This window comes from Danio rerio, chromosome 8 (genome assembly GCF_052040795.2).
Source record: "Danio rerio strain M-AB ecotype USA chromosome 8, GRCz13ab, whole genome shotgun sequence".
Classification (NCBI taxonomy): domain Eukaryota; kingdom Metazoa; phylum Chordata; class Actinopteri; order Cypriniformes; family Danionidae; genus Danio; species Danio rerio.
The window spans coordinates 40,575,782-40,588,863 of NC_141028.1; the positions used below are offsets into that span (position 1 = coordinate 40,575,782).

Genomic DNA, 13,082 nt, shown 5'->3' on the forward strand with positions numbered 1-13,082 from the left:
TATTAACCGCCAACTTCTCCAGCATATATTTTACGGAGCGGATGCCCTTCCAGCTGCAACCCATCACTGGGAAACACACTCATACACTCTCATTTACACACATACACTACGGTAAATTTAGCTTACCCAATTCACCTGTACCGCATGTCTTTGGACTTGTGGGGGAAACCGAAGCACCCGGAGGGGAGAACATGTAAACTCCACACAGAAATGCCAACTGACCCAGCCGAAGCTCCAACCAGCGACCTTCTTGCTGTGTGGCGACAGCACTACCCACTGTGTCACCGCATCACCCATATCCAAAACAAATTAATCTTAAACTGGACTCGGTCACCACCGGCACAACTGTACAGCCACTAACTTTTTGGCATTCACAACTTGTCATTTTTAACCAGAACCAACTCACTCGACCAATCTCCGTTTGCGGTGCTCTTCCCTGTTCTTTTCTCTTCACTTACGATTTTCACTCTTTCTCCCATCTTTTCTATATCCTTCCTGCTCTTATTAAACCTTTAATTATTTTCCTCCCGATTTGGATCCTAATAGCCACAGAGTAACTTAAAAGTAAGTTAAAGTAACTCTTAAATGATTCTGTGAGTAAACAGGTGATCTGTTGAAATTTAGTTTATTAGCCATATTTCATTCAGGGTTGCATTTTCCCAACAACAATGTAAATCATTGGCTGACCTACAACTATTTTTGAAATGTATTATGGATGTGTGGATCCATGTTCATTAGAACAGTCACACTGGTGGAGTGATAACATTACCTCATTTAAAAGTTTGAGATCAAAATAATGTTAATGTAAATAATGACCATGGCACATAATAGCTGCTTTAGTGTTTTATTCTCTGGATATTTGCTTTATTAGGCGGGTTCCCTAACATCCACCAGCATGTCTGCATATGTGCTCTCTGCAAATCTTCTAACACAATGAAAAATATAGATTGTACTGTATGTTAGCTTACTTATTTGGTCATTTTCACTTAGTATTTAAGTTCATATTTTAAATTATGAATGGTGCTAACTACGAAACAATAACTGTATTTCATAAAACACAAGTTTGCGATGCTGTTTGTGAATGTGAATGGATTTGTGAAACACTAAATCGCTGAACTATGCTGGCAACAACAGAACTTGCTAACTTGAAGGGGGCCTAATGTGCCCTTATATATTACATCAAGATGTAAAATAAGCCTATGATGTCCTTAGAGTGTATTTGTGAAGTTTCAGCTCTAAATATCCCACATATAATGTTTTATAACTCTTTAAAACTGCCCCTTTTATGCTTTGATCCAGATCGTGCCATTTTGGTGGCTGTCGCTTTAAATTCAAATGAGATTGTGCTCTTTTTAAAAGAGGGCTGAGCTACAAATGCCTATGTGTCATCATAGTGGCAGATTCAAAAACAAGACTAACGTCCTATGCTAATGAGAGATTGTCACTAATGAGTGGGGCTTTCCCCCTCTGATGACATGTACAAAGTGAGAATCTCAATCAAAGTGTTTCTGCTTTGTTTTTAATAAGTGTGGCTAAAGAAATTAATTAATTTGTATCATTAGAGGCTGGCTATATCCACACACTTCTGCCACACAACTGTGTTAAAACCCATTATAAAATTGATTTTTCCATAATAGGTCCCCTTTAAGTCTTATTTACACTCCCAGCAATTGTGTATCTGTTTTTAGTTGTGTGAACATGATGCTCTTCATCATTGTGTCTGTTTATGTATTGTAGTTGAAATCTATCTATGTTTTAAGCTGAACTTTAAACTGCTTTATGAGCTACTTAAAGTTAATCATTACTGTAATACGTGTTTTAAAGGATGTACCGTGCAATTCCAGATTATCTACCATGAACTGCCTACCATAACTAGAGGAGCCAAGCCAACAAAGTCTCTCTGAGTGGTGTAGATCCTCATGGTGCCTTCAGACGCCCCCATCATTTTGACTTCATCCGGAAGAGTCAATTCCCACTTAATCATCTGAATCTCTGATTGGCTGCTCACATCCTCCACTTCAAAATCCATCTGAAGAACTGCTTGAAGTTTGCTTAATCTGAAAGAGAAAATGGCATTGAACGATTTACGGCATATCAGCAAAACTTAATTTTCTAAGTGATCTCCTTATTCACAATTCATTCTATGTAAATAATAAGATCATGTGAAAAGGGGATATAAAGGGATAAAGAGATTTGAATATGCAAAAATGTAGGGCATCTAGGCCTGTCACAATAATCAATATATCGACTTACCCCACAACACATAGACATGACCTCAATTATTTTTGGTGATGCAATATATATCGTCCATACATAAAAAAAAACAACTCTAGTAACATTTCAGCTGATTGTGCAACATCTCTCTCCATTGGAGGTGTCAGTGTCAGTATAGTTAAAAAACACTATAAGATTTACTGTAAATGACTATAGTAGTATCGTGGGAGTGTCTGACGACTGAAAATAAATCCTGTAGCAGATATCGCAGCCAAATTTAACCTTATTAATTGGTTAAACTGACTATAATTTAAATAAACATTCTTAAGAATAAAATATGATGTGTTCTTTAGGAGTGTACTTGCATTGTGATGATGATAATATCAATCTGAGATTATATAATGAGTGGCGTGAGATGGTCTTAAAGTGACTGTAATATTGTTTATTACAATATATTTTGGTGCAATATATCATACAACAAGAAATAGATATCATGACAGGTCTAAGTGCATCATGTAATTGTATTAATTTGGGAATTGACTGGATGGTAAATTTTGATAATGACTTTAAATGATGGATAGTTTTTACTATCAACCTTTCAGCAATCAGCAAGTCATATCCTTTTAACCTCTTAGCAATGCAATCTGGTCAGTGTGGTTCATAATGCTTTCAATAGAACACAGGATCACCCCTAATCTGATGCATCTGTCTCAAATCTTAGCTTTAAAATGCACAGCTTTCGTGCTCTAGGGGATGAACCAAATAGTTTAGATGGCTATTTTGGGTGGATGGCATATTCTTTTGGAAATGCGTGCATCTGCTTAGGCCAAAAGGCAATTAATTTAAAACTAGGATTGACACAAAAATGACTTTTGAAGAAGTCCCTGATAAAATAAAAACTTATGCATATTATAAAAATATATAAATCCAGTGGACAGTGGGAGCTCCTTTTGTTTTATTGGGTGAGATTTATCATGTACTACACAAAATAAAGTAAACAATGGCTGCGTTATGTGACAGTTAGTCAGTGACACCCAGTCAGAGTAATGGATTTTCTAAAAATGGAACCAGTAATCATTTGTTAATGCTTTGTTAACGCTTGACCATTCTACTGAACTTGAACTCTGAAAACTGGACTGACACGGTTTCAATTTACTAGAACTTTTAAGCTGCTTTGACACAATATCCATTGTAAAAGCACTATACAGAAAATGATTAATTGAATTGAATATGGATGCCAGCCATAGTGCCATTGAGTGTTTTTGTTATGCATCATCTACTTTTTTATGAAAAAAATAAAATAAACAAATAACTCTTTTCCCCAGCTGCTATATTTGAGAAAGATTTAAGTTATCCATTATACAGAAATCACTTTCTCCTCCTTAAAACTCAAAATGGTCCCTGGAGTACAAACGCCTTAATATAAATCCATCATAATGTCTTAACATTTGTTTGTTGTAAAGGAGTTATATTACACTCTCAGAAATAAAGGTACGTGAACTGTCACTGGGGTGGTACCTTTTCAAAAGGTAAACATTTGTACTTGAAGGGTCCATATACTGTAGGTTCCTCAAAGTATATACTAGTACCTAAAAATTTTAAGAGGAACACTTTTTAGGTACTAATATGTACCCTTGGGGTATCAATATAGACCTTTTAGGTACAAATGTGTACCTTTTGAAAAGGTATCACCCCAGTGACAGATCGTGTACCTTTATTTCTGAAAGTGTATGGATTAGTTCAAAGTAATGATTTGTGAATTAGAAACATTTTTTGACTAACAAACCATCCAAATCCTCATCACTGTAGGAGAAAAAAAAACAATATGACAATGAAGTGACATTCTCTCACAATAAAGATTTCCAACTGTTATTGTAATAAATGCTCTAGTGTTACAGTTTGTCGAATTAGTGGCGACCAGCATGAATTTGTACACCCTTATTTATTTGTTTCCGTTTGATTTGTTCATGTCCCATTTAAAAAAAAAATATATAAATAAAATAAAATAACATAAAATAAAATAACTAAATAAATAATAATAATAATAATTAAAATAATAATAATAATGGCAACACAGTGGCGCAGTAGGTAGTTCTGTCGCCTCACAGCAAGAAGGTCGCTGGGTCGCTGGTTCGAGCCTTGGCTCAGTACAGGTGAATTGGGTAAGCTAAATTGTTCGTAGTGTATGAGTGTGTGTGTGAAAATGGGTGTGGATGTTTCCCAGAGATGGGTTGCGGCCAGTAGGGCATCCATGGCGTAGAAACGTGCTGGATAAGTTGGCGGTTCATTCCGCTTTGGCGACCCCCGATTAATAAAGGGACTAAGCCAACAAGAAAATTAATGAATGAATAATAATAATAAAATTAATAATAATAATAAAAATAGTAATATATTTTTGTAAAAATTGAATCATATATATATATATATATATATATATATATATATATATATATATATATATATATATATATATATATATATATATATATATATATATATATAATTATATTTCCATTTTAATTGGGTTGAATAAAGACCACGAAAGAAATAACTTAATTTGTATAACTAACTGGATGAAATTATATTAAATAAAAAAATTTAAAAGCATAAAAAGTGACAAAAGAAAATGTTTAAACTTTTTTTTTTTTTTCTTGCTTCCCAGAAGAAATCGGTCATACAAGTTCAGAGTCAAATGGGGTTAGTAATTTTAAAAATGATATACAATTTAAGGGCTTTGTTGCGCCCAGCTTTTCATTTTTGTCACTGAACACACAACATCGCCATCCTAACACTACTGGATTAGACTTAAAAGTCTGAAAAATCTTGATTATGTGATCATGTTTGCTGATAACAGCGATTATAGTGAGTTATCCGAGGTCACTTTGAATCTAGTTGTTATCTTTCATTCTAATCCAGTGTGGACCCAGTTATGGAGCATTGATTTATGCAGAGTTCTAAAGTGCACCCTTTCTTTTTTTTATATCATGATTTTCAGTAAATTCACAAAATAAAATGCCACCAAACACATACCATTTAAACTGTTTCAAAATCTTCTGTCAAGACTCTAACTCAGGATTAAATGCCTTATTTCTTAAAGCAAGAAATACCACATGATCTAACATTTAAAAAGGATTGAAATCCTAGTATCGTTGAAGATGTTAACCCTAAATAGTAAGAAGACTTCAGGTCAGACTATTCACTAATAGGATTCAGGCACGCACCACTGTTCAACCCTGACCGTTTTGCTCCTATCTAATTCATGCATAGTACAACACACACACACACGCACACACTCAAAAAATATGTTTGCTGCTTGTTCTGCTACAATTATTGAGATTTTTCTGGGACAACTTCATTTTGTTATTTTCATTCCACTTAAATTTATTAACTTGATCGATTTGTGTTGGATCACCGAGAATGTTTTTTGTGAATCCCTGTGTTTTTTATAGAGCTTAAGGAAAAACATACAGTTGAAATCAGAATTATTAGCCCCCCTTTTTTTCTTTTTTAAATATTTCTTAAATGATGTCTAACAGAGCAAGGAAATTTTAACAGTATGTCTAATAATATTTTTTCTTCTGGAGAAAGTCAGCTAGAATAAAAGCAGTTTTAAATTTTTCTAAAACTATTTTAAGGTCAACATTATTACCCCCTTTAAGCTATATTTTTTCCTGATAGGTTACAGAGCAAGCTATCATTATACAATAACTTGCCTAATTACCCTAACCTGCCTAAATGTCACTTTAAGCTGTATAAAAGCGTCTTAAAACATATCTAGTCAAATATTATTTACCGTCATCATGGCAAAGATAAAATAAATCTGGTATTGAAATAAGTTATAAAAACTATTATTTTTAAAAATGTGTTGAAATCTTCTCTCTGTCAAACAGAAATTGAGGAAAAAAAATAAACAGGGGGGTTAAAAATTCTGACTTCAACTGTACATGTGAGTCAAGTGGTTAAATCAGAGGAAGCACTTTAATTTAACAGATACCATATCAGTTTTATTATTTAAAGTAACTAATAACTAATTATGAGAATAATCACAGGAATCTACTTTGACCAATCTGCTTTAGCATATAAGCTCACAGTTTAAATGGACGATATTTCCAGGAATGTCTAATCAGAGGCACCAGGGAGAGTTGGTTAATCACCAGCTAATTATGTGATTAAAAGTAATTAATTCAATTTTCCTTAACAGCCGCACTCACCTTTTTACGTTGGCAGTTGACTTTCTCTGGCAGATCACTCCAACGCTTCCATCTGGGCCTGTGTCTAGGGTGATATCCCATAGCAATGTGTTGCTAGGTGTGGCAGTCTGGAAGGACACACCCTTTTTTACCATGGCTCTGTTATGAGAGAAAGAAAAAAATGTAAGAAACATCGTTTATTTGTCTTTGGAAATCTCTTTAACTGTTAAAAAAGATACTGAAAACTTTCAAACTAAACTTAAAATATTAGTATTATTTATTTAAAATGAGCTAAAACAACACAATTCTAGCGGTTTTTCAATAGTATCTTGAGGCAGCCTTTATGATGCAAGCTAAAATTGCATCACTCAGCAATGAAATGTCAGACACAATGCACTCAATGGAGTGAGTGACATCACTGTGACAGGTAGGGTTAGGGGTGGGGTTAGGTGAGCGCATTGAAAAGCATTGGATGAAGCTCAGATTGCACTGCACCCAGGTCTGCATCCAGACCCCTCTCTGTTTTTTTGAGACAACTTATTTTTTTATGTTCAATCTACTTAAATTAATTCATACATTTTTTCAGCTTAGTCCCTTTGTTAATCAGGGGTCGCCACAGCGGAACGAACCGCCAACTTATTCAGCACATGTTTTATGTAGCGGGTGCCCTTTCAGCTGCAACCCAACACTGGGAAACATCCACACACTCTTGCACACACACTACAGCCAATTTAGCTTATTAAATTCACCTATAGCGCATGTCTTTGGACTGTGGGGGAAATCGGAGCACCCGGAGGAACGTGTGGAGAACTTGCAAACTCTGCAAAGAAATGCTAACTGACCCAGCCGGGCCTCGAACCAGTGACATTCTTGCTGTGAGGCGATTGTGCTACCCATTGTGCCACCGTGCTGCCCCTTACTTATATTTGTAAAAACAATTAATTAACTTCAATTTAAGTCAATTTTTGTTAGGACAACATGAAGAAATTGTGTGTAATCCAGCATTTTGTAATGTAATGCTTAATTATGAAGATGAGCTTGACCTGAAGTATGACTGGCATACTGGTTTTGCTATTGCAATTATAGAACAGCTAAATGACTATTATTACTTTTTTATAGGGCTCATTATTAACATAATTCGGCCTGATGTTTCACAAGTAGCCCATTTTGCATTATTCCTGCCTATTAAAGCTGTATGATATTGAATGACAAATTTTAGTCACACTTTACAATAAGGTTTATTAGTTAATGTTAAGTAATGCATTTACTAACATAAACAAACAATGAACAATACATTTACTACAGTATATATTCATGTTAATAAATGTTAGTTAATGAAAATACAGTTGTAAATTGTTAGTTCATGTTAACTTATGGTGCATTAACTAATGTTGACAAGCATGGACTTGAATGTTTTTAATGCATTAGTAAATGTTCAATTATGATTAATAAATGCTGTACATGTGTTGTTCATGATTAGTTCATGTTAGTAAATGCATGCACTAATAAACCTTATTGTAAAGTGTTACCCAAATTTTATATGCAATAGCATTAGTACTGTGATATTCGATTCAATATTTTTAAAAAGACTATTACCAAAATGTTTAATATTATTTCAGGCAAAAGAAAGCATTTCGATCTGAAAGTGAAAAGCCATGTTTTGCTGTTGCATAAAATAAATCAGACATTTTAACAATGTAAACGAATAAAACGTCATTCAACAATATTACCAAGACTTTCGAATTGCTATTGTTTTATCAAACATGAAGAACAATCAGGAAACCATTAAAAATGGAGTCCAATTAATTATTTGCCATCTTATTTCTGTAACATACAGATGCTGACAATGGAGGTGAGGATCCAATTGCAGTCTTAATTACACAAAGAATGGTCAGGCAGGCAAGGGTCGATCACAGGAGCAAACAGAATCAAAAAGGCCATAAAAGAGTAGTCAAAACCAGACAAGAGATCAGTACAGGCAGCTAACATCAAAGCAAAAAAATGCTTCATATAGCTACAGGTACAACAACACTTAGCAACTAATGTGAGTAAGTTAGGCGTATTCACAGTATAGTCATGGAAATCAGTGATGACAAGCTGTGTGACAGTAGCTGCTTCTAAAATGGCACACTATGCACTTATGCACTGTGTACTTATACACACTCAACAGCATATTATATCTATGTAGTGTTGTCCCAAATAGAACACTTAAAGGTTTTTTACTAAGAGGAAATTCAAACCGTTTCCCAGATGATGTTTGACAAGGGTTGCCAAATCATTGAAAATAAATGACCAAAATTCCAAATAATACCTGCCATGAGCATACCCACATTCACCGTCTGGAGGTGGTATAATCACCATTGTAGAAGAGTTTTGCTTTTAAAATACAAAATAATTAAACTTAACCAACATGTGCACCCGATAGCTCCGCACCTTCCACTAGGTGAGCAAAGCTGCAGTCATTGAGTGGGTGAAGTGTCCATCATTCCACATTTTACCGGGTGAATGAGTGCATCATCCAGGTAATTAAAGTGCACTTTTTACTTTTTTCAGTGTGAATGCACTTCTTATTTATACTATTTATACTACAAAATGGCTTAGAATAGTGCATAAGCATGCGATTTGAGACTCTGATGGCTACATCCAGCAGGATAAAGTGCGAATCATCTCAGACTGGTTTCTTGAACATGACAATGAGTTTACTGTACTCAAATGGCTTTCACAGTCACCAGATCTCAATCCAATAAAGCACCTTTGAGATGTGGTGGAACGGGAGATTCGCATCATGAATGTGCTGCCGACAAATCTGCAGCAACTGCTATCATGACAACATGGACCAAAATCTCTAAGACATATTTCCAGTACCTTGAATTTATAGCATGAAAGATTAAGGCAGTTCTGAAGGCAAAAAAATGTCTAACTTGGTACTTGTAAGGTGTACCTAATAAAAGTGAGTGTATTACACATTTTAGATTCTTTTTTTATTTAATGTAGCTCAGCATATCTATAGCATGTATATTCTCTATAAGGCATTACATTGATCCTGTTATTATTTTTCATTTTCTACTGGTTTCTACCTCAGAGAGTCGTGCTCTATACATAGCAAGTTTGCATGTGTGGCTGCACGTGTATGGCAAGGTGAGATAAGGCGAAGGATGGTTTGCTCAAAGAGTGTAAAGCTGAGGCTGACAGTGTGGTTTCCAAAACAGGGGTGAAGAAAAGAATGTTAGCCTCCGTTCCTTTACAGAGGACAGGAAATCAATGACACCCACATCAGACCCTGTTAGCCAAGCATGGACAGTCCCAACAACCCTAACCTAAGTACAAAAAACCAAATAGCCTTCAATTCATTATTTAGAAGCTCACCCAAAGAAACAAACAACTAAAATTAGACCATATATTGTACTCTCCAGATGTTCCAACCGTCGAAACTCTCAAAAGTTCCTTTATGGTTTTAATGACTACAGACAGAGTTCCTGTCCCTCATAAACCTTTACAAACTGTCACACTGACCCCATATCACACTATAATCAGAATAATGTATCAATATAATTGATCATACAACCGCAGCATTATGTACCAACAGAAAAGAGGAGATCCAGCAGCTCAATAGTGTCAAAATCCTGTTTCGCCCAAAGGACCATTAGAGCTCTAAGAACAGAATTTAAAAGCTTCCCGAGAACCAAAGCAGCCATCTGGATGGGGCATAGAGGATATCAATATAAGCTTAATGATAAATATATGACTGCTTTGGACATATTTTTGCACACTTTCCAGACTTCAGGACCCTCTAAATCTTTTGTAACATCCAAGTCATATTTGTGTTTTCATTCTCACTAAAGGGTCTTTTTGCTCCCTGAGTGTCTGACATAAATATTGTGGTTATAAAATGCCATAGGGCAGGGTATTAGTCTCACAGGAGCCGTAGAGTAAGACCTTAGCTGCCTGCTTGCTTGATAACCATGGACCAGATTTGTTAAAGGGCAATGAAACATACCCACACAATCATGTTTGCAAATCACGTTTTCGGCACAGAAAAGATTGCATTATGCTGATTTTAATAATGAAAACAGAACGATTGTGTTTGTTTTGTGCATGTATTACAAGGTTAAGGTTATGTGTGGGCTGTTTCAGAAATTGTGATCTTTTTAATATTTAAATTTGTGCCTGTGTGTGTGTGTGTGTGTGTGTAAGACCATCTGTACTCCCTTCTTGTAAGATGTAATCACAGATTCAAGTGAAGGGCTCATGGAAATACTAATCTTGGCACTGACAGATAAGATTTTAGGACTGTACAGATGCATTTGGCCCTCCCTTTTCGGACCGAAAAATCTTAATCTGTCACATGTATTTTTCATTTGTCATCATTCCACCTAGTTTCTGACTGTGTTTTCACTAGTAGGCACCATGGCATTCAATAAGATTTCGAACACAACATTATTTCATAATGGTTTCTTTAATCTGAATGGAAACTATACTATACTATTTAAGTTCTATTTTGAAACAATTGGTGCTTCCATTCATGCATGTTATGGATATCTGGTGGTCCCAAGGATCAGAAATCAGAACTTTTTTTACCCCAAATTACCTGATTGATATAGTATGTCCTTAGACAGATCCTTTATTTTGTGTGTGAGGAGTGTGACAACCCTCATCCACATCACACTATCTTTCAGCTTAGTCCCTTATTCATCAGGGGTCACATCAGTGGAAGGACCCGCCAATTACTATGGAATATGCAAGTCAGGCTCATTCTGAAAATCTTAAATCAAGAAATACGTCCCAAAAAAGTAAATTTCTTTGCAGTTTGTTTTCGCAAATTCACCAGAGGCCACTGTGTATGCTTTTTCAGATCTCCAACTTCTCTTGCGAGTGCCATTTCTGTCTTCTCTTCTCCCATAAATCCCCCAGAGACCGCTGTTGACTCACTGACTGACTGACTCACCCTTCCCTAAATCCAACCAATAGTGTTTTAAAAAGCACCGATTGACCCTCCCACCCACTTCCCTAAAACCAGCTGAAAGTTTTAAAGCTCAATCCAGAAAAAAAAGCCCTAGTGTGATTTTACTACGTTTTCAGATTTTACCACATTCTCACCCTCTTATTTACTTGTTTATTTTACTTTTTGGTTTTTGTGTTTGTCCCACCAGATTTCTAGAACCATTTTTAACTGGACTCAAACAATGTTGTCATGGTCAACTCCTCCCTGCATGTCAAGTCCAAAGTCCTGGACAAACTGGTAACAGCAGGAAAGCCGTCCATACAGAGGTAAGCGGTCAGCTGGTTAGCGAAAAAAGGAACAGCGTCATACCGTATGCAGTAGGTGATTGTCTTCAGAAGCATTTTTTGTTGTGCTGGTTGAAAGTGTCTTCACAGTCTAATAGTAATGATTAAAGTAAATGATCTAAATGTAATTATATGGTTTTTTATATTTTGGGTAAGGCATAAAACTAAAAAATGCTCATCCAATTAAATAGAGGTGGACCGACATCTTTCATAATTCCGATAAGTAGCCCAATCTGTCAGTCAGCAAATGCAGATTTGAACAACTGAGCAGCCTTTTTGTATGCAGCTCTGCCGACCGCCGCACTGTCATGAGAGAGAGAGCACGCACGTGATCTGTAAAAATATGCTGAATCAAAACTTTTCAAAAACCTAAATAAATTTTGTAGCTACCTACAAAATGAAAGGATGACACAATGTCTGAAGGATTTCTCTTAGACAGGTAATGTTCTGTTTTAAAACTTCACGAAAAGCTGATGTAACGTTAGATGTTGTTGTTACAAATGGGTTATATCTTTACAGGGGTGTTGTTCAGCCACTAAAATCTTCCGGTGAAAGATTGATAAGACAATTTTCAGTTTTATAAGGTATTTTTACAGCATTGATAATGTAGATTTTAATTAGTTTAACAACAAAACACAAGTAAATACCGCTATTCCGCCTAGTCTTTCACAAGCCTAGTCTAAGCACAAGCCAACTGTAACCTCAGCTTGCTGTTCTTACCTGACAGGATTGACACCCAGTGTAGCATCTCAGTAGATCAGCAGTTTTTGAAATACTTGGTCAGACTTTGTCTGGCACCAACGACCGTGCCATATTTAAAATCATTTGACTCTTTTTTTTTCTCTCATTTCTGAAGGTTAGTTTGAATTTGGTAGATCTTTAATCCCTTAACTGCTAACCCAATGAGTTTGATTATATGTACAGTAGTATGCATATAGTTTGCAGTTTGTCAAGTTAAGCTCCAGGTTTAGATTGTTTAATGTTTTGAAAAACATCTCACCTGTGGGAGTGTGGCAAAGGGTTGAACAATGTTCAAATGCATAAATCTGAGAAATTGCAGTCATGTGATTAGATATTTGCATTTATGATCAGCTAACCACGTAGCCAGGTCATATTTGTTTTAGAATTCATTCAATACGGCTTTAGATCAGATTTATCAGAGGTCATCACATCAGAATGAACCGCCAACTATTCCACTTTTGCATTCACACACGCACTCATACACTAATGCCAGGGCCGGAGTGGGACTCCTTTTCAGCCCTGGAGTTTCAAGCCTTAGACCGGCCCACCTCAGTTCACGACTGACTATATTAAAATAAGGTCATTTCCAATTCAGTTTATAATGACACTATCACATATTTTTCATGAAAACAGCTGCTTTAGAATTTCAAA

At 35.7% G+C, this 13,082-nt stretch overlaps 1 protein-coding gene across 1 annotated transcript in view; it reads right to left on the minus strand.

Moving 5' to 3' along the window:
• The window catches only part of LOC100332191 (transmembrane protein 132D), a 66,030-nt gene that overhangs the window by 22,593 nt on the left and 30,355 nt on the right, over nucleotides 1-13,082 (minus strand). The window contains exons 3-4 of the mRNA XM_087265100.1: nucleotides 6,426-6,563; nucleotides 1,868-2,057 (exon numbers count right to left, since the gene is read on the minus strand). Coding sequence (XP_087121226.1) covers nucleotides 1,868-2,057; nucleotides 6,426-6,563 — 328 coding nt within the window. The remainder of the gene's footprint in view (nucleotides 1-1,867; nucleotides 2,058-6,425; nucleotides 6,564-13,082) is intronic.